Source organism: Colias philodice, chromosome 23, assembly GCF_061535455.1.
Source record: "Colias philodice isolate Cphi_HAF_F1 chromosome 23, ilColPhil1 Martin Lab GWU primary, whole genome shotgun sequence".
NCBI classification, from domain to species: domain Eukaryota; kingdom Metazoa; phylum Arthropoda; class Insecta; order Lepidoptera; family Pieridae; genus Colias; species Colias philodice.
This window is the reverse complement of record NC_143108.1, coordinates 1,859,580-1,881,999: the sequence shown is the minus strand read 5'-3', so window position 1 is coordinate 1,881,999 and position 22,420 is coordinate 1,859,580. Positions and strand designations below refer to the sequence as shown.

General features: G+C 32.3%; 1 protein-coding gene and 1 long non-coding RNA gene across 2 annotated transcripts in view; one reads left to right on the top strand and one right to left on the bottom strand.

The window, feature by feature from the left end:
- LOC149477868 (uncharacterized) overlaps positions 1–22,420 on the bottom strand; it is a 395,772-nt gene that overhangs the window by 35,627 nt on the left and 337,725 nt on the right. The window lies entirely within an intron of this gene.
- The window catches only part of Oamb (Octopamine receptor in mushroom bodies), a 108,633-nt gene that overhangs the window by 81,780 nt on the left and 4,433 nt on the right, over positions 1–22,420 (top strand). The window contains exons 3-4 of the mRNA XM_089709810.1: positions 3,205–3,347; positions 18,581–18,817. Of these exons, the coding sequence (XP_089565936.1) occupies positions 3,205–3,347; positions 18,581–18,817 (380 nt within the window). The remainder of the gene's footprint in view (positions 1–3,204; positions 3,348–18,580; positions 18,818–22,420) is intronic.

The window sequence follows — 22,420 nt, the reverse complement described above, 5'->3', positions numbered from 1 at the left end:
CCGACATCAAGTTGGAGTTGCCAAAATCTATTCCTGCAAATTTTAATTTATTATGTAATTACGAAAAATTGCATGCAAAGAAAACATTTATATTTATTTATTATTTATCGGTTTTAATTGCTTATTAGATACCTTGATAGTAAATGATTTATTAGCTATGTATTTGTTCATTGAAGTAGGTTGTCTGTATTATATAAATTTCATGAAAAAAATATAATTAATTTAGATTATCTGGTTTTGGTTAAAAATATACATTGATATTTTTATGTACTTTTATTATGTACTTTTAACACATACGATTGGGCATTCATAAAAACATATTCCCACGTTTCAATCAAGACAACGATTGTATGTAATCTCAAGTGAACTTAAAAAATATAGTAATATAAACCGCGGCGTTAAAAACGCTCGCTCCGTATGCCCCTTAATTAAAAATACTGCTTTTCATAGTAAGATAAAAAATATAAACCACATATGTATTCAGAAATACCGACTAAACAAAATATTATGATTACTGCTCTTTTGTTTTCCGAGCTTTTGTTCGCTATTACAATTTAATTTTTATTTTAATGTTCCTTTTTGATTTATTTAATAATTATTTATTGTACATTTATGAAGTACCGTGTACATAAATCTATTGTTGATTAATTATAGTGTAAGGAATTTTATATTTAAACTAGCTGTGCTCCGCGGTTTTACCCGCATTGCTCAGCTGCTGTTGGTCTTAGCGTGATGATATTATATAGCCTAAGCCTTCCTCAATAAATGAGCTAATTAACACCGAAAGAATTTTTCAAATCAGACAAACTCTTATGTGTTTGTTTGTTTGTTTGAACGCGCTAATATCAGGAGCTACTGGTCCGATTTGAAAAAAATATTTCGGTGTTAGATAGCCCATTTATCGAGGAAGGCTTATCATCACGCTAAGACCAACAGGAGTGGAACACTGCGGGTAAAACCGCAGTGCACAGCTAGTTATTAAATAAAAGGAGGAAATGGTATTTTAGTATTAAACCCTACATTAAAATCTATTAATATATTACATGTTTGAGCTTCTAAAAGCCCTCTTTATTTCAATCAAATCTAATCCATACATTTGTGAGATAACAAATGATAATGTTGATGATATACTTGTAAAGTGCTTTGACAATTTCACTAGAGTTCTGTGTAAATAAGTTTACGCGAAAAGTTGAATCTACAGTATCTGAATAAATAGGATTTATTTGTATTTGGAAATTAAACATTGTAGAATAAATAAATGATAAACATATTGTTTACTACAAATGTGAGGTGAGAAAAATTACATCTTTATGCATTTTTTTAATGAAGATGTTTAGCATAATGCGTTTATAAAACTGTCTTAAACAGTAAAGTTGAATATCGAAAATAGAATAGCATAGACTATAGGTAAATAACAAAACTGTATTCATAAAAATTAATTGATTCATAATTATTCAGAATCATCAAAGATGACCAAGTCGTATTTTATCGTTTCATATTGTCTTCATATCACTCGATTTAAATATGATAAACATGAATAAAGAAATACGGTGACTGCAACCGACATCTTTAGAATGTATTCTTGTCAATGTATAACGGTGAATTTACACCAAACGAGTGAATGCTCATTCTAACACCACTATGTCAAATTCTTTTAGTGTAAACAGGCGCAGAGAATTCTTTCGATGTTCTTAGTGTAGTTTCTAATACTGAATAACACTGAATAGAAAGAAAGAAAGATCATTTATTTAACTCCACAAAATTGCTATAAACACGATTAGCACAATACGAGTTTTAGTTTACACTAAAAGATCACCAAAGAATGCTCTTGCATGCTCTAGCTCTATGTTCGTTTGATGTAAATTCACCATATTACGGTGTATCGATTTTAATCATTGTACTCATTTAATATTTAATTAAAATGTCTTTCATGTAAAGGTTCCATAAATATTTTAATTGATACAATATCGATGGCAGTGTCGCTATTTCTTCATTGTTCTTGCAAGATATTGTTCGTATAGTTTTTAGTTATATTTTTAGCGATATCTTTTGTAAATTTATTCCAACCTCACCATAACAATTTGCTTATTGTAAATTTTTAAATTATAAATGACAAGGAACAAAATAAAATTATCTGCCCTATCGGTCGTTCAATCTTAATAATTTATTATTACTCTATTAGAAAAATAGAACATGTAATACAATAAAACAGTTAGTAATAATGTTTATAGATGATATCTATCTTATGTATCATGTGATATGTACCTTCTGGTAATATCTTATATATAAAATTCTCGTGTCACAATGTTAGTCTGCATACTCCTCCGAAACGGGTGGACCGATTCTCATGAAATTTTCTGTGCATATCGGGTAAGTCTGAGAATCGGCCAACATCTATTTTTCATATGTACCACGGGCGAAGCCGGGGCGGGCCGCTAGTATAATTATATAAAGCTACCGTCATAATATCGTATAAAAATTCAAAATGGCAATGCTTTGCAATTAAGTTTTTTAATATTTGAAGATTTTACGAAATTTATTATTTTTATTAACTATATATTAGTACATAAATCAGGATAGTATCAACATTGTTATTTAAATTTCCTAAAACACACAAAATAAATCAGGCTCTTTATCGTTTCCACGAAGATCTATCAGTAACCAAAACATAATTAACTTTCCGACTTCCCGAAACTTTGAGAGGAAGCGAGCCGATTGATGAGTTTTGCATCACATGATGTGGGTTCAATCCCCATGACTGGATAATATTATGTGGAAATAGCCATTTCTAGTTGTATTATAAGTATGGTACAAGTAGCCTAATTTAAAACTATGTGATGAACAACACTCATATATTATGGTATATGAAAAAATGGCAATTTAATCAATGTACCTAATGCAGTATAACAATTTATATAAGAGTTTATACTATGAATAAATAATGTAGCTTTCAACTGCTGAAAGAGTTTACAAAATCAATTCCGTACTTTTTCTGCAATATCTTTTGCAAGAAACAAACAAAAAGAATTCATGTTCACACTTTATATCATCTTAAAGATTAATGCAAAAATATATTGAAAACCCAAGCAAGGTTCTTATTTTATAGAACCTCAGTCTAGAAAAGTAAGGATTATAATCCGTTATTGATAATTATTACAATAACTATGAATATGATGATGATGATCAATATAACATTCTTTTCAGGCAACTGCCTAGTCATAGCGGCGGTCCTCTGCTCCTCCAAGCTTCGTAGTGTGACGAACCTGTTCATAGTCTCGCTGGCGGTTGCGGATCTGCTGGTGGGCCTCGCTGTACTGCCTTTCTCCGCTACCAGGGAAGTTTTTAAGGTAAATAATTAATTACTATAATCTATACTTAATATTATAAAGCTGAAGAGTTTATTTGTTTGAACGCGCTAATCTCGGGAACTACTGGTTCGATTTGAAAAATTCTTTCGGCGTTAGATAGCCCATTTATCGAGTAAAGTAATAGACTATATATTATTACGATGAGACCAACAGGAGTGGAGCCACGCGGGTGAAACCGTGAAGCGCAGCTAGTCAGATACATCTGTTGTGGCATAAAAATTCCAACCAATACCCGCGGCCCCATCATTAAAGCGGCTTGACGGAACACTGCGGTTTTTAGTCGGTAAGAATCCGACATAATAGGTATACTATTATACAACATACAACTGTTGAAGACTCATCAAAATGTTCTCCTAGCTATTAAAAAACCGCATAAAAATCCGTTGCGTAGTTTTAATTGTTGCGTACATAGGGCTCATCAAAATCTTCGTCTTGAACAACTCTTTCTGCTAACAAAACCGCGTCAAAATCCGTTGCATAGTTTTAAAGAATAAGCATTCATAGGAACATACTGACGGTGGGGATCTTTGTTTTGTACCTACTATGTAGTCAAGAAATAAAGAAAAAAATCTTCGTTTTATAGATTTAGTAATATTACTTAGTTTCTACATTATAAACAAACTAAATACTGAAGATAAATACATAATTTGTGGCGATTAAAATATCATTTAATTAATTTTCCACCACAAATGAGATCCCCTAACTTACTATTTTACCTTTGTTAATGAGCGTTCATTTATATACTTTGGCAGTCGTCACGTATGTCAGACGAGTAAACATTAGGGAAACAACTTAATCAGACCATCTTCCCTTACTATGGGCTTCACTACATAGTATAAAACTAAAGTCGCTTTCTCTGTCCCTATGTCCCTATGTATGCTTAAATCTTTAAAACTACACAACGGATTTTGATGCGGTTTTTTTTAATAGATACAGTAATTCAAGAGAAAGGTTTTAGTGTATAATTAATTATGTTTTAGACAAAGCGGGCGAAGCCGCAGGCGGAAAACTAGTAAATAATAGAATAAGGATTATTTTATTGTTTTTAACTAAATTGTGACTTTATTATTTTATCCTAGTAATAGAGCGAAAAAAATAAAATTTTATCTGTAATTCTACAGAAATATATCTAATATGTTGCATTCAGATATTTTTTTACATAATATTTATCAAGAAAAAATTTTGTCAAATCAAATCCATGGTATCTCCAATCTCGATAGCATATCTAATTCAGGAATTTGCACTTACGCCCAAGCACTTTACAAGCTTAATTTAAATTTATTTATTAGTTTAAATATGAGATGGCATTCAAGTAATTATTCTTATCTATCTAAAGATTCAATTACATACAGATAATGGTAAATTACTAGAAAATCGCATGAAATGTCTCCCAAGAAACTCATTCATTCAAAATTACATTAAAATTGTATTGAAATTTCAAGACGGAATCTCGAAGTTTCGATTCGAGAAACTATCGAGTGAACAATGGTAGCACTTGTAACATCTGTTACCGCAATTTAATTCAATTGCAGATGTAATAATGAATATTTATACGAACCTTACGTATTTCCTCTTTGCTTGAAGACTTGTATAATTTTGTTCATTTGCTGAGATTTTGGGATGTTTTCGTTAATAGTGAGGAAATAAGTTTTTACATTTAAAATTACTATTAGTATTAGTATAAGTAATAATGATTGTAAATTGTTATTATACGTTTTACTAGCTGTGCCCCGCGGTTTTACTCGCATTGCTTGTCTCATATTGATCTTAGCGTGATAAAATAATATTAGGTATAGCCTTCCTCGATATATTATCTAACAGTTAAATAATTTTTCATATCGGACTGGTGGTTCCTGATATTAGCCCGTTCAAGCAAGCAAACTCTTCAGTTTTCTAAATATTAGTATAGATTTATTCAGAAGTATTTTTTTAGCTAGATGGCTCTTCATTGCAGGCTCACTACTTTTGCAACCAAATTGTAACATAACATAACGACTTGCACTTTAAAAAGAAGTGTAATGTAAATAAAGTACAATGCTTGAATTTGACTGAAATTTTTGACGAATATTTTTTTCGTTGTAGATATATGAAAACTAGCTATTACCCGCAGCTTCGCTTGCGAGGAAAATATAAATTTTCATGATACTAACTTTTCATCCCGTTGGGGGTAGAATTCTTCAAAATCCTTTTTTAGCGGATGCCTTCGTCTTAACATCTAACTGCCTGCCAAATTTCAGCCCGATCCGTCCAGTGGTTTGGGCTGTGCGTTGATCACAGTCAGTCAGTCACCTTTGAGTTATATTATAATAATATTATGTAGATGTATGTGCATGTCTTTTTTAAATAAATAGAGAATAATCAAAGCCCTATTTTAAATTGGATAGAGAAGAGAACCCTTGTCTTACAAAACTATAAATTCTCAACGATTTATTAAGGGTAACTTTACTAGGGGATGAGATAGATCGCTCTTTTACCTTATATTAATCTTTAATTGTTCATTATACGTTCAAAAGGTAGGGTATTATTAGGCGGTAATCTCTATTTTGACAATCTGGTAAACTAAATATAATTTAAAAGGGGTTTGATATTACCTTTAGGGTTTCCATTATTTAAATTACCAAAGTTATTATCATTTTATGTATTCTTATCTACTTTATTGATTTAAAATGTAATATACATATAAGGAAGTTCTAAACTTGTACCTATAAATACTTATCTATTCCTAATTTTTATCAGTTTAGTATTTAAAAGCTTACTAAATACGTCTTTTTTAACTTTTAAACCAACTACAGATCCTTTATTTTTAATTCCCTTCGCTTCTACAATTTGCTAACACCTAAGCTATTCTCAAAGACAGTTAATACACACCTACGTATAGATTGAAGTAACACAGGCATTTGCCTTTGTTCACCACACAGCATTCGATACTTTATCTACATGATAATAGAATACGGTTTGGTTCAAGTTTAAACGTTCTGCTAATTTTGTAAGAGAATGTCTATGAGAAAGACTTTCTGTCTGACTTTTATTGTTGTCTATTATAATATTATATTTCAAAGGAAATGATAATAATTAATATCCACCATGCTGGCCAAGTGCGGGTTGGCGGATGTCACATGTCAACAAACTTTTGATTCTTCGACATGCCGGTTTCCTCATGATGTTTTCTTTTACCGTCCAAGCAGTGGTGATGTTATAAACATGCGTACCTATATAAATTGAAAAATCTATTTATTTACTGCCTGGTCTCCAAAACTGGTCTTATCCTAACTTAATTCACATATACAAACAAATGAATTTGATAACCGAAGGCTATAATTTCTTATTATATATATTCTAAAATATAAGTACATACCTAACTATTATGTTTCTATTTTCTTTGGATTAGAAGTAGAGAATAATCGTTTGATTTGTATTTAAATAAAGTCGTAGAAATAGCAACGAATCGAATAACATACGTATATTTCTTACACCACACGTTAACTTCTTAACCATTTGCATTGTCGTCACAGATAAAACGTTTCCGACTACTTATATCAGCACTTTGTGGTAACATTATACCTGTTTTGGTGATGTTTTTGATATAATATTTTTAATCTATACTAATATTATAATGCTGAAGAGTTTCTTTATTTCTTTGTTTGAACGCGCTAATCTCAGGAACTACTGGTCCGATTTGAAAAATTATTTCGGTGTTAGATAGCCCATTCCATCACGCTTAGACCGACAGGAGTGGAGCCACGTGGGTGAAACCGCAGGGCACAGCTAGTATATATAATAAATCCTTACTAATAAAATAAATTGGTAGTATGTTTGTTTGTCTCCCTTTCACGTCGTAATAGAGTGATTTTTACCGCTTTTAAACATATTATATCATTCGAAGAATCTGTGGGCGAATAGTAGGTATATTATGTTAGCGTTTCAGTGAAAGTAAATAAATAAACAAATTAAAGTAACGACTCAGCTATTTCCAAGATAAGGCTTACATTTCAACTAATTAAATCATTTTTGGCGCTATCTAGCTTATAAGAGCCGATTTTTCAATGCTTGGATAAAACTTATCCGTCCAATAAAGTATTACACGATAATATTAAAAAAATGTCACGTAAACTGTAAATATTTAAATCATTTTGTTATTTCTCAACTAATCCTTCGAACCGAATCACATTTCTCACTTGCAAAGCATAAGCGGGTGCAAAACGTGTTCTTTTTATTACAAAATCAAGGGTTTTACGGGTTCAATTTCCGTCTAGGTACGTCTTTGGTAATACGGGGTTTCCGGGGGTGTTCGTGACGTCATAATTCGCTTCCTCCCTCTAATATTGAAGGGGGTGGGTCGAAAAATCACTGACTGTATAATGATAGTTTCATAGTGTTTGTCTTTTGATAGTTATATGTCGGGTGAATCTATAATTTAAGCTTATGCATCGAGATAGTATGTACTACTAGAGGGGTTATTCCATACAAAAACATTGCGCGCGGCCGATGTGGTGGGGTACGTGTGGAACGAGCGAGGCGTGGCTTCAAGTTCAAAGATTAAGCAATGCGTGCAGATGCGACACATTGTGCAATCTGTGTACTCGGTACTATCTGGTGGTACTGATACTAGGGAATTAATAAAACGAGGATTTTATATTAAACTATGTATTTTAATTTCCTTTAAATAATATCAATTTAGTAAGCTTTTGTCGTTTTGTGTAGTAATCAATAGTTTTATCAGTTTTTGCTTCATGATGTAATCGAATTTTGGAGTATTGGTTTATAATAGCCCTAATTAAATGGATACGATGATTCAATGTTGATGGCGTTTACGTATAAGAAACTCACATTTTGAAAAATCTCACGTGAGATTCGAGGATGGGGGAGGGGTTGAATAAATTCTCACGACATCTCACCAGGGGGGGAGGGAGGTGCAGAAAATTTTAAAAAACACCTCACGTAATTTATGGACGCCCCCTTACTCGATCACAATTTTTGTAATGAATGTGAAAGACGAAACAATAAATACGCAAAGCGGCTTTTACTATAAACGGAACTACATTTAAAAATATACTTTATTTATTGAGTTATAAGGTTGCTTTCATTCTGTTTATTTACATTCTCAAAAACATCAATCGCCGCAGAGGTGGCTTGCGACAAAGGCGGCTTGTGTCAAAGGCCTCGGCGATATCATTTAAGAACATAATATTATGTACTTTAGGCAAACTTGTAATAAGATCTATTTTACTTTCTTATTATTCCATTTGACAAGGATATTGGGTAAGATTAAAGATACCTATTGGAATAATTTTACTATTATGTATGTACTTATTAAATCCGCGAATAAAAAAAATTTTTAGTCGTGAATATAGAAATTGGGTCGCATTTTTTTAATCCGCGAATAGTGAAAACACGAATAAAGGAAGCGCGATTAAGGAACTTTTACTGTATTAGTTTCTGTGAATGTTGTGTTTATTTGTAATTGTTGTGCATAATAATTTATAAATCCTATTGGAACAACTGTTGATTAACCTTTTTTTAATAAATAAAAATAGGTAAATAAATAAATATTACTTAATATAACCTACCGTTTTACTTTGCGTAGTCGGGTAAAAGTATAAATATTTAGGTACTACACCACGGTAATCTTTCCTAGTATATATACATAGTTAAAAAAATCCAGTTACATTTTTTTAACAGACTCATCGATAGTGTCACGTCTGTACTGTTAGTCTATGAAAAATGGCGCGAAACGCAGAACGCGTGGTGGTTTTTCGCAAAATGATAACAATATTAGTAAAATGCATGACTTACTCATAATAAGGAAACTTACTGGTGAAAAGTCACTCCTCGGGCTTTGTTTGTATTATGGGAACTTGTAAAACAATATCTAAGCAAACACGAAGGCATTTTGAACAGAGCAATAACACGTGTTGACGCGGCAAGCGGGGGGCACAGTCCGACACAGATTAAAGAGACTTGTGATTCTTACCTCTAGCTCGTGTTAAAGAGAGTGTAGTAGCGATCGCCTCTCTAGTACGTAGTACATACTATCTCGATGAGCTTATGGTAATATTTTGATGTTTTAAAGCATTTGTTATTAATGACTAGCTTTCCGCCCGCGGCTTTAATTATATACTAGGTATATAAAAATAATTTCATACTACAACCTTCAACGAGAATCACTCTATCTTAAAAAAAAACCGCATCAAAATCCGTCTGTAGTTTAAAAGATTTAATCATACAGACACACAGACGTTGGAAAGCGACTTTTTTATACTATGTATTGATGTCTTTCGAATTGATGATAAAGTACTGAATAAAATTTACTTTAAAGAGTTGTTATAATAAATAATAAATTGAAATACCGAAGAAAGTAGGCAAAACATCCATATAACTTTGAAAATCTGTCTTTCTGTTTAATACAACACAAATTCATTTAAATAAGCTACTGCCATTGCTTTGAGTCTACAAAATAAGCTAAAAACTTTCGTAGCCAGTCGCACAATCCGCGCAGTAAGTATATTATTACTAGCTTTCCGGCCGCGGCTTCGCTCGCTTGTTCAAGGAAAAACCCGCATAGTTCCCGTTCCCGTGGGATTTCCGGGATAAAACCTATCCTATGTGTTAATCCAAGTTACCTTCTATATGTGTGCTTAATTTCATTGTAATCGGTTCAGTAGTATTTGCGTGAAAGAGTAACAAACACACACACACACGCATCCTCCACAAACTTTTCTAAACATTTATAATATTACTACGTAGTATATTATTATTAGTCTGTGATATTACATAGTAGGAAGGATAGTAGGATAGGATTTGTATGAACTGGTTTTCTTTTAATTAAGCATTTAAATGAAGCTATCTTATTCATAGTTTACTGCGTATAACAATGAAACTCATTGCATAGCTTTAATGAAATTAAAACCAGATTAAATGCCGTAGTTAAATGGGTTTGTATAATTTCAACGGAGCCTAACCTATACTTTTTCTTCTGTGTGTAATAAAAGTCGTCATAATATTTGTTTAGAATTAATTTCTCAAAAGTAATAAAGACTTTTTAATTGTACAATATTATGGGTAATAGTACCTATACTTTTTTGTATGTAATAATATAGTCTCGTCAACTGAATAATTTTAACAAGACTCCTTTTACTAGGAGATGGCTGAAGGCCTATAGGCTAGGTATATTTTTTAGGGATTCGAATCCGCATTATTCCTTTCAATGATTTTAAAAAATCTTTCACCATTGGATATGTACATCGTACATCACTCCTGAGTGCTATCGTTTAAATATCGTGTTAGTTATATCACTTACTAGCGGTCCGCCCCGGCTTCGCCCGTGGTGCATATTTACGTATTCTCTACATAAAAACCATCCTCGTACTTCAAGGAATATAATAAAAAAAGAATTATCGAAATCGGTTCAGCCGTTCTCGAGTTATGCGCTTACCAACACATTTTGCGATTCATTTTTATATATAAGAAAGAAGATAAATAACATCTTAATCTTAATCTAATGATTTTGGTTTCGTCGAATTTTGAAGTGAAAACTTCTTTAGCGGCGTTGAGCACTTTTTCTGTAATGGGTATAAAATCTTAAACTCGCGTCAGGACACGTGACCTGATCGAAAAAGCGTAAGACGGATGGATATCAAACATGCTCAACGTTAATAATCAAGTTTTCACTTCTGCCGGCACTCCCGGAGTGCAACCCGTCTTTTTTATTATACTGTTGGCTATTCCATGGTTTTTTTTACTGTTGCCTATAAACCACTTAACGTTAAAGTATTCTTCAAGGGGAGACGCAACTCGGGACCATTTATTTATTCAACGCTAATGTTTTACGTGAATCGTAAATATTTGAATTACATTCTCAGGCTCCATCTTACCTGGGGTAAGTCGTTTACGTCCTGATGTTGTATTTTTCCCTCTCAGCTATCTTTATGAAGGTAATTTTAATCTTTGTTTATTTTATTCGGTAATATTACGATGTTCAGATCATTATTTGAATATTTAGTAATTTCGCGCGTACTTATTTTCTTTTCTACTTAACTACGAACTTTTTGTTTTTTACCTTAGAACTTTCGACTATTTTTTTCATTATTTGGAAGCTGGTGCCTTCCGTGTAGGCCATTTAAATCTGGACTTGTTTACAGGAATAGGAAGGCAGGTAAGTTTTTTTTTGTTAAAAAATTCCTTTATAGTATCGTAAACTGCAATTGATCACGTGATGAATTTCAGCAGTGTTATGAATGAGCCCATGAAGGTTTCTGAGTTGGTACGATCAATTCTTCGACCACAGGAAAATCCGGGGTGTACAGTTAGTCCTATCCTTCCTAATAATATTATAAATGCGAAAGTTTGTGAGGATGGATGTCTATGTGTATGTTTGTTACTCTTTAACGCAAATACTACTGAACAGATTACAATGAAATTTAGCACACATATGGAGGGTAACTTGGATTAAAATATAGGAATATATTTATCCCGGAAATCCCACGGGAACGGGAACTATGCCTGTTTTTATTTGAAAAAGCGGGCGAAGCCGCGGGCCGAAAGCTAGTGGTATATAAAGTCTTGCGTTTAACAAATTACCTACGTAACGTTTTCGTTTCCTTTGGTATCTCGGTGATTTTATTATTGGTTATTTTATTGAATATTCTGCTCCATTATTATCAGTCGTTTTCCATTAGGTACGATATCTGTTACGATTGCAGATTATACAAAGTGAATTGAAGTGATGAACTTTTCCACGTGGAGAATTGTTTTGTGCGACATTTTGGAGTTTGTCGTTGTTGTTGATACTTCTTTAATGTATAAGACTCTTTAATTTATTTATTAGTTGGTACTAAACTGTTTATAATTAAAGTCTCCCAAATGTACTGAATATAGGCGGATTTCTAGAGAGCATTTTTAAAAGAAGAAAAAATATTATAAACCGTTTATTTGTTAAACTAGATTTCTTATAAAATCATGTCAAGTTAACATAGATAATGCCAAGAAACTTCCCTGTATGTACTTCGCAAGCAACACCATTCTATAGTTTCAAAATTTAAAGTAAGTAAACTAAGTAGGTATCCATACTTAATATTATAAAGCTGAAAAGTTTGTTTGTTTGAACGCGCTAATCTCAGGAACTACTGGGCCGATTTGAAAAATTATTTCGGTGTTAGATAGTCCATTTATCGAGGAAGGCTATAGGTATATATATATATATATCATCACGCTAAGACCAACAGGAGCGGAGCAATGCGGTTGAAACCGCGGAGCACAGCTAGTATATAATAAAATTATACTTTGTCAAACGCTTTTTTTTAAATCCACGCACCCTTTTTTAATTATCATCTTGTTTCAGTTGAATAACAAATGATGAATAATTCAGATTCGCATTGAAACGAATCTTCCGTTATTTTTAAATGAATTCCTTAGAGATTTATGCGGTGATTAAAAATATTGAAAAAAACTGTAGATAATATTAGACCATTGTTCGTGTTTATTTTGAAACTTTTATTATATTTTGGATAGACATTGGAAATAACTGAACTTTATATACCTATTATAATTTTAAGGAGATAAAGCGTAATATTAAATTCAAGTAGCTTTTATTAATTAATAATGCTATTGTTCCGTTTGTGATTTTATCACTTATGTTATAACTAGATTTCCGCCCGCGGCTTCGCCCGCGTTTTCAAAGGAATACCCGCATAGTTCCCGTTCCCGTGGGATTTCCGGGATAAAACCTATCCTATGTGTTAATCCAAGTTACCCTCTATATGTGTGCTAAATTTCATTGTAATCGGTTCAGTAGTTTTTACGTGAAAGAGTAACAAACTTTCGCCTTTATAATATTAGAAGATATCCCAGAAAAATGTACAATAAAAATAAATGTAATGTGTAAGTATGTAATCTATCCTAATTATTGCATCACTAGCTGCGCTCCGCAGTTTCACCCGCGCGCGTGGCTCCGCTCCTGGTGATCTTAGCGTGATCCTTCCTCAATGAATGAGCTATCTAACACCGAAATAATTTTTCAAATCGGAAGTTTAGTTCCTGAAATTAGCGCGTTCAAACAATCAAACAAACTCTTCAGCTTTATAATATTAGTAGGTATAGATTAGTATAGATATTGCTATTGTTCCGTTTGTGATTTTACCATGTTAGAATATCCCAGAAATACTACAAAAAAAAATGACAATGATTATTTTTCCGACCCAAATATCGACCAATAGAATTGCACCATTCGACGTCACGTGGTACAACCTACATGGTATTATACTGATAATTTTTTGAAAATTTTCTCTGGTCGTTGACGTCAAACTGACAGGTTGAATTCAATTGTGAAATTATTGGCCGACATTTGGGACGGAAAAATAATCCCCCGAATACCACACGAGCTTCAAAATTATCTGGCATTTCCCTCAAGGTTCCCTGCAAACAAATAAAGTCATCAAGTTTTTCAGGAAAAATCAGAATTTTAAAAACTTGACTCCTTCATTTTGTTTGCAACGAACCTATCGGAAAATACCCGATAATTTTGAAGCTCTTGTGGTATTATAAGTGAAAATTAATGAATTGAATCAAATATTCTGTCTGAATTAACATATAAAACATAAATCACTTACCACGTTCTTTAAAAAATAACTATACTAAAGAAGAATAAAATAAAATTATCCCTACAAAAAATAACATCAGAAAGTATTCGACAAAACGATCTTTTCCCCAGTTCCAAGCTAAAATGCATTGAAGTATAAATTTAACAAAGCAATAATTTATGTTATCTTTTTAGCTTCACTATCTAATAATAGAGTTTTATTGGACCACAATGCAATTGAGATACTGATTGTGTTCTTTGGTTATATCAAAGACGGAGTTTACCATGATGTCTTATAGCAGTTTTATTTTTATTGTGGAAAAATGACAGAGCTATATTTTCATTATACCCAGGAGAGTTCCATTTTAAGTAATATTTTAATAAAATATTGCACATTAAAAATTTGCTTGACTTTGTCAAAATTCATTTTAATTCAATTTTAGGAGCCAAATCTAACAACAAGTGTATCATCTTCAATGATAGAATTTTTGAAATCGTTTCAGAAATTACCACTTTCAAACAAACACTGCAGCTTTATAATATTACTTACTAGCTGTAGCAGCGAATTGCATATGCGTGTCCCTACACTAGCTTTTCGCCCGCAGCTTCGCCTGCGTAGCGGAAGGAATACCCGCATAGTTCCCGTTCCCGTGGTATTGTCGGGATAAAAACTATCCTATGCGTTAATGTATGTTACCCTCTATGCGTGTGCCAAATTTCATGAAAATCGGTTCAGCAGTTTTTGCGCGAAGGACTAGGGAGTGAAAAACATACTTTCGCATTTAATATACCTACTTAAAACATTCGCATTTATAATATTAACAGGATAATATTGATAGAAGAAGTATTTTTCCTTAATTTTTTTTTCCTTATCGTGACTCCCTGTTTGTTCAATAACTAAAAATATCACCAAATCAGGGCCAATAGAATTGAAGATTGTTTTCTTTGATTATGTTTGACAAAGATTTACGATACTTTTCATGGTGGAGTGCTCTATTTGCATAAAATTCTTTACCAGTACGTAAAAGGGTGTAAAAGTACGTTTTTGTTATCATAGCAGTAAATTAGAAGTAGTAAAAACAAATTTAAATTTTACTTAAATTTGAAATATTTAGTAGCGGTACCGTAAATAAGGAAATTAAAATACTTATACGTCACTAGCTGTGCCCCACGGTTTCACCCGCATTGCTCCGCTCCTGTTAGTCTAAGTGATGTAGTGGTGATTATATAATATAGCCTTCCTCGATAAATGGGCTATCTAACACCGAAAGAATTTTTCAAATCAGACCAGTAGTTCCGGAGATTAGCGCGTTCAAACAAACAAACTCTTCAGCTTTATAATATTATAGTATAGATAATTAAATATACCGAAATATCTAAATTGAGCTTTATACAAATACAGTACCCACCCAATATGAAAATAAATTCAAAACTCAGAGTGAGTTTTGAAATCCATACAACGAAAGCCAAAAACAGAAAATTTCATGTCTCCTAATATTTACTTGAAAACAGCACAATTATAAAAGCACACATTATAATGGTCATTTGATATACAACAGTATAAATGTCACATTCAGCGAAGGAAAATGACCCAGAACTTGTAAACGTATAATTTGTATCGATAAAAAAGTCATTAGGGTAGCCTGAAATATGACCTGTTTTTATATTCACCTACTGATAATGCTTCGTAAAATATTAAAGCGAAATAAATGAGTAAGTATTTTAGTAGTAAAAGTTTGTAGACATTAAGGATATACTTAAAAATCGTTATGGAAGTAAAGCTGAAAATATCAATGTGCATGAAGTCGATCTGTGTTTATTATGTGTTTAAGCATAATAATATTATATTAAAAAATATGAATATTAATCTAATATAATAAGAAGCTTAATGAAAAATCTTGAATGAAGCCGCGAAAAGATAGAGTATTGAAAAATGTATAACACAGACATTTAGACATGTCCAACCAAATCATAAAGTGTTATAAAAGCTATTGCTTTACAAAATCTGATAAAATTACTAAATACTAGGTAAATGAACGAAATGATTACGACATTTGGCCATGAACTTATAAGTATTTCCTCATAGAGTCGCTTCTAATCCTTTTATTCCTTATCAAGACTTGATCTGACCTTTTTGTTTTGACTATAATAATTAATATAGTTAAAAAAAACTCGCTTATCCTCATGAAATTATTATTATATTTTAATGTCACCGATCGTTGATACGTTTACAAAGTTTCAATTAAATCTGTCGGTTTAAAGTGTGTCAAAAATTAAAGTACCTAGTCGGTTACATGTGGTTACACACAAACATACAGGTACTTAAAACTACATAAAGTCGAATGTAGTAAAACATTATAAAACGATTGTACAGTTTTACAGCGGCGTGGGCGGGTAATAAAACACAAAATAACACTTTCGGGGCTGTTTTGTGTAGTTACTGCGTCATTCATGGATTTAGATATACTAGATGTCGCATACCATTATTTAACGCGATTTTTCATTATATATTATACCTACTTATACCATGTTAGAATTGTGTTGAGTGAGCGGAGTAATAGTGTGATGGGTTTAATATTCATTAAAAAGTTATTTCTAAATTCATAATGCTCGCGTAAAAAGAAGTGAAGACTGCGGGTCTACACAGAACCAGCCGCCACGCGACGCAATTTCAGCACGAAGCTGCTCTATGTGGATTGTAAACCGATTGTAATGATTCCGTAAAGGTATTTGTATGGGAAATGTTACACAATATGGCTATAACTTAAGCAATATCGAGTCATAAATTAAATACAGAAAGGTTTTTGTTGGTTAATAACTGAAAAGTTTTTATTTCTGATTATTAAGTTGAGATTAATTCTGGTCTATGAAGCCATAACACAATATGTAGTGCCATACTATTTTTGACAAATTCGTGGTTTGTTTTAGTTTTTGCGCCATCTAGTCATACATAAATCTTTGGCAATACTAAATTGTAGGAATCAGCGCATTATCGAAGTATAAACAAAAGCACTGACTACAACTTAAATTATCGAAACATAAATAGCAGTGGTTGAATATTTTCGTTTACATATTGTTATAATTTTAATAAAGACATCCTGTAATACTTATTTGTAAAGGTTATAACAAAGTGTATTTTAGGTGTGTAATTATTTTAAATTTGCGAAATTCTTTCATATTTTTTTGTGGACTTTAAGACACAGATACCTAATATGTACTTGTTTCGGTGCATTAGTATATAATTATAAAATATATTATGTATAAATAAGTACTATGACAAAAGTCGAGTTCTGATTGCTAATCCACACACAGTTATATATTATATATGTTCACAAAATTGTATAGTACTATTATAATTTTTTTACATAATTAACTAAGACATAATATAAAAGATAAAAAAATTGAATACACATTCTTCTACAAGTCTTAAAACTAATAATAATGTAACAGACTCTTTTCTGATCTCAAAATAGAAAATACACGAAAGATCTCAAACCGCAACAGACACTTTATTTCCCTTCTCAATTTGTTCGTATCTTTAGAACGATCGATTGAAAACTGTAGTTCGTAAGAGCAATGTTTAATTAACTTTAAATAGAAATAGAATAGATATATAGAAATAGGTTAAAATAGGGATGAAATTCATCTCCTGAGTTTTGTCTTAAAGTATGATATTTCTTGAAGGTAGTTTTGAAGCATGTTGTTGTTGTTGATTTTGCTAACGTTTTAAAAATGAAAAATAAAGTTTATTTTTAATTGACTTAAATCACATTTAGGTATACAGGCTTAGAGCATTAAACCAATTGGAGTGGGGCTATTTGGAATAGACTTGTATATGTATGTACTTGTATACTTGTATATTTTTAGTATACTTCTAGTATTAATTACTATAATTTATGTAAAGTTAAATTGGTAGGCATAATACAACTAAGCTTAATGGCATATTAAAGGCATGAAATTTCGCGTCTGAACATGAGAATATTGTTTATTTGTTAACCACGATCGTAATTTACACAGTAATTTTAGTTAAATCGTATTTTGCATTCAGAAAAGAGATTATACTGTTGAGGACTCTCACTGTATTTACTCTTCGGATTGGATTTTTATTGAGTACGTCGATAATTTTCCAATTATTATTCGTTTGTATATAATTTGTTTACAGGTTCTTATTTTACGTATTGTTTTATTATGTAAAGAGACTGTCATATTGTTGTTATACTACATATTATTTATATACTTACCTTCGTTCTTCCCGATGTTACTTCTTCGTATAAACATGTTATTATCTTCCTATAAACCAACTAAAAATCTTGAAGTACCATTCATTAGTTAAAATAGATAGTAGATACCATTCATTTGATTATTACTTTTTCCTAATTTTACATAAATGTTCCACTCGCAGACCCAACACGCTCTTAACGAAAAACCCGATTAAGTATAATAATTTTCAGACCCACAGAAAACACAAAAGCATAATAAAAATCCTTTATACATTTTCGAAGATGTTTTATTAATTGGGTACATAAATTTATATTATCGTGTGCTTATATACTAACTTAAATAAAGTTACAGTTCAAAACTATATTAACAAAGGAGTTATTCATTTCTTCTCTTCCTAATCTTAACATTCATATTCCAGATATGGATCTTCGGAGACGTCTGGTGTTCCGTCTGGCTGGCAGTCGACGTGTGGATGTGTACAGCGTCCATACTGAACCTCTGCGCCATCTCCCTCGACCGCTACGTAGCAGTCACCAGACCAGTTAGCTACCCGTCTATAATGAGCAAGAAACGAGCCAAAGCATTGATTGCTGGTGTCTGGGTTCTGTCTTTTGTGATCTGCTTCCCACCGCTGGTTGGCTGGAAAGATAAAAGGGTGAGTTTAAATCCTGTAATTACGTAGTAGCCGTGACCAGACCAGTTAGATACCCGTCTATAATGAGCAAGAAACGAGCCAAAGCATTGATTGCGGGTGTCTGGGTACTTTGTCATCTGCTTACCGCCGCAGGGTAAGGTATTATTAAGAAGTAATTCACCTGTACGTGGCTTTGACATTTTAGTAAGAGGCGGTGAGGTTAGAAATAGTGCTGCTATTTTAAATTCAAATGTTTGTGAGGAAAAGGTTTGTTCACGTAAACATCTGAACTAATCATGTTGACATTTGACAGATATAAATAATTTATAATCTTCTTATATATAAAAATGAATCGCAAAATGTGTTGGTAAGCGCATAACTCGAGAACGGCTGAACCGATTTCGATAATTCTTTTTTTATTATATTCCTTGAAGTACGAAGATGGTTCTTATGTAGAGAAAACATAAATATGTAACACGGGCGAAGCCGGGGCGGACCGCTAGTATTATATAATAATAATTATTATATGTGCTCGACGCTAGTAGTCGATTAGCTAGCGATAGGTATTTGCGCTTTTAAAAGAAGCCTAGTCGAATAAATAAACGTTTGAGTTAAAGTTCTAACAGCAAGATTGTTGCCGAGAGCTTAAGCCAAGAAGATCACATCTTGTTACAAACACATACTTACCTGCTCACGATATTTTTCATCTCTAATATGACTTATTTCGGAAGAAACAAACGTGTCTACAGAATCTATATCATTAAACGCAATAAAAGATATTCGGATAACTTCGAAGTTTCTGAAGGAAAATAGCAAAGAACATCATTGGCTACGCTAATCAAAAAGGAGAAAAAACACATCTTTTGTTAAATAAGCATTTCTGATCAGGCCACTATAATCAGTACCGAACGGTACATTTAGACCAAACGAATATAGAGCTAGAGCATTCTTTCGTGTGCAAGTGTAATGGTTAGGGAGCCAGGTGCAAATTTGGTTAACTATTTCCTCTCAAGAGATAATTCGTCAGACGCATGAGAGTATAGTATTATAAAGCCTCGTGAACGTCAGCTGGCGCTCGGTTGGGGGGGTGAGCGGTTGTAGCCTCCCACGCACATAGGAAAAAAAATACATTCATTCATTCATTTCCTCTCAGCTAAAAATTTGTCAAATTGTAGCTAACCCAATATCTCAACGAAAAAAAATAGTCAGCTGGTTACAACATGGTGTATTATACGTCAGCTGGTGTCTCGAACATGAAAGTTAAATTTAAAGAAAAATTTATTTTCCGTTATTTTCTCTCAAACAAAAATTTACCTGATGATAGCTTATATGTAACTGTGGATAAATATATATGTCAGCTGGCTGTATCTTGGTGGAAAAACCGTCAGCTGATACGGGAGGCTACAACCGCTCTTCCCCCCAACCGAGCTCCAGCTGACGTTCACGAGGCTTCATAATACTATACTTTGATGCATTTTACTAATTACCGCTTGAGAGGAACTTGGTCATAAAATCTGCTGCTGGCTCCCGGACCATAAACGAAAAGTCGTATTCAGTGTTGTTCAGTATTAGAACATTGCATAGAATATTTTCGAACGCACTAAGAACAACGAAAGAATGCTCTACGCCTGTTTACACTAAAATAATTTGACATAGTGGTGTTAGAATGAGCATTCGCTCGTTTAATCTAAATGCACCGTTAGTCGAATAAAGCTTAGGAGCCCGAGCATCAAAAGACTGGAAAATATCGTAGTTAATAATGATTCACAGTCGAGCCCTAGTAAATTTCTCTATAAGGCCTTCATTAAAAGCCGGACAGAAATTTTAATCCAGCCCTGTTTCAACTGAAGAGAAAAAGTAAAAGCACATAAAAGATAAAGTAAATGAGTATTCAGATAAAAGCGATGAGAAAGCAAAGAATGAAAATAGAAAAGCGGTAATCGATGCTTATTTTGTTAATCAAGCGAATCAAAAGCCATTTCAATGATTCCGTTGCTATTCAATTTTCGATCTTTGACCTTTAGCATTTAGGTTAGTAATCGCTTGTTGATAATTTATCACGGAAAATGCTGTCAACCCTCTTCACATGTTGGTTCAAGTTCGTGACTTTGGTCGCCTGTTAATGCAGTTCCTGGCAGTTGTAAAAAAAAGTTTGATTCAGAAAGTTAGATTGTATATGAACCCCTGAAAAATAAGGAACGTTTAAAAGACCTACTTATTTATGATTTTTTGACCTTACTTAATAAAAGTTTCCTTGACTTTTTACCGCCCGATACCCTAGCACTCTAGCGGTGTCCCACGATTTTACCCGCATCGCTCCGCTCCTGTTGGTCTTAGCGTGATGATGTATTTCTTGATAAATGGGCTATCTAACACCGAAAGAATTTTTCAAATTAGACCAGTAGTTCCTGAGATTAGCGCGTTCAAACAAACTCTTCAGCTTTATAACATTAGTAAAGATTCAAATTGGTAAGAACATATTATTATAGCTAAGAATATACACCACAGATTAATTAGAGAAGTTTTTTAAAGGTGATCCGCTACTATAGGTACCTATATAAAAAATTCTACAACGAAATGTATTACTGGAAAATTTATTTTCAATTGAAAACCAGGACAATTGTGCTTCTATTGTGTATTATAAAACTTGAGGAATTCTATACACGAAGTAAAATATTTGATGTTCAGTATTATACCCTAAAAATTTAGCTACAATTGTGTAAATGTGTATATTTCTTTTGATAATGTAACGTAATAAAATCCTGAAATTTAATTGAGTAAAATTCTATGTATCCAAAAATAGCCGTCCAAACACAAATCACTAAATAAGTAACGTTTTTAAAGAATGTTGTTATAAAATTTTTGCGATAATTTTTTTCGAAGCATATTTTCAAAACATTGAAAATAACTTGAGCTCTAAAATAATGTAAAGAGGCGACTAATCCCAGATTTTCGCGAACCACAATGGAGAGCAGGATAAGCTGGTGAAAATTATGATTTTCATGAATTATTTATTTATTCTTCACTTTTAATCGAGTTGTTTCGCGAACCCTGATTATCACCTTAATATGTTTTCGTAATACGGGGATTTGGAATAACCAGATGTTAGGTAATATGTAGAGACAGGTTCATATTATATCCTTAATTCCTACATATTATAAAGTTGAAAGTTTGTAAGGAAGGTCGAATGATTGTTACTCTTTCATGTAGAAACAGTAGATGAGATCTGACTGATGTAGATTATATAGGTATGTTTCTTACATTTTCACGTAGAAATAGTGAATCTGTATAGGAAAAGTTAGATTTAGATCGAGATACAGAGTTAAATTATAGGTAGTTTAGATTAGCAATAGGCTAGTTTGAATTTGGGTATAACTCTTCAACTTTATAATATAAGTATTGATAATTTAATATCATCTACATGAACTAATAAAAATCCCCTATACTTATACCTATTCAAATTATAATGTAACAAGTAAATTTATGAATAACATAATTGTTAAATAAAAGGAACTAGGCCACATACAAAATTACATACTATAAAATATCATACTAAATTTCACCTAGAAAATAAAACACATTCACAAGCAAAGTCCGGTTAACAAACTAGTTAGGAGAATTTAC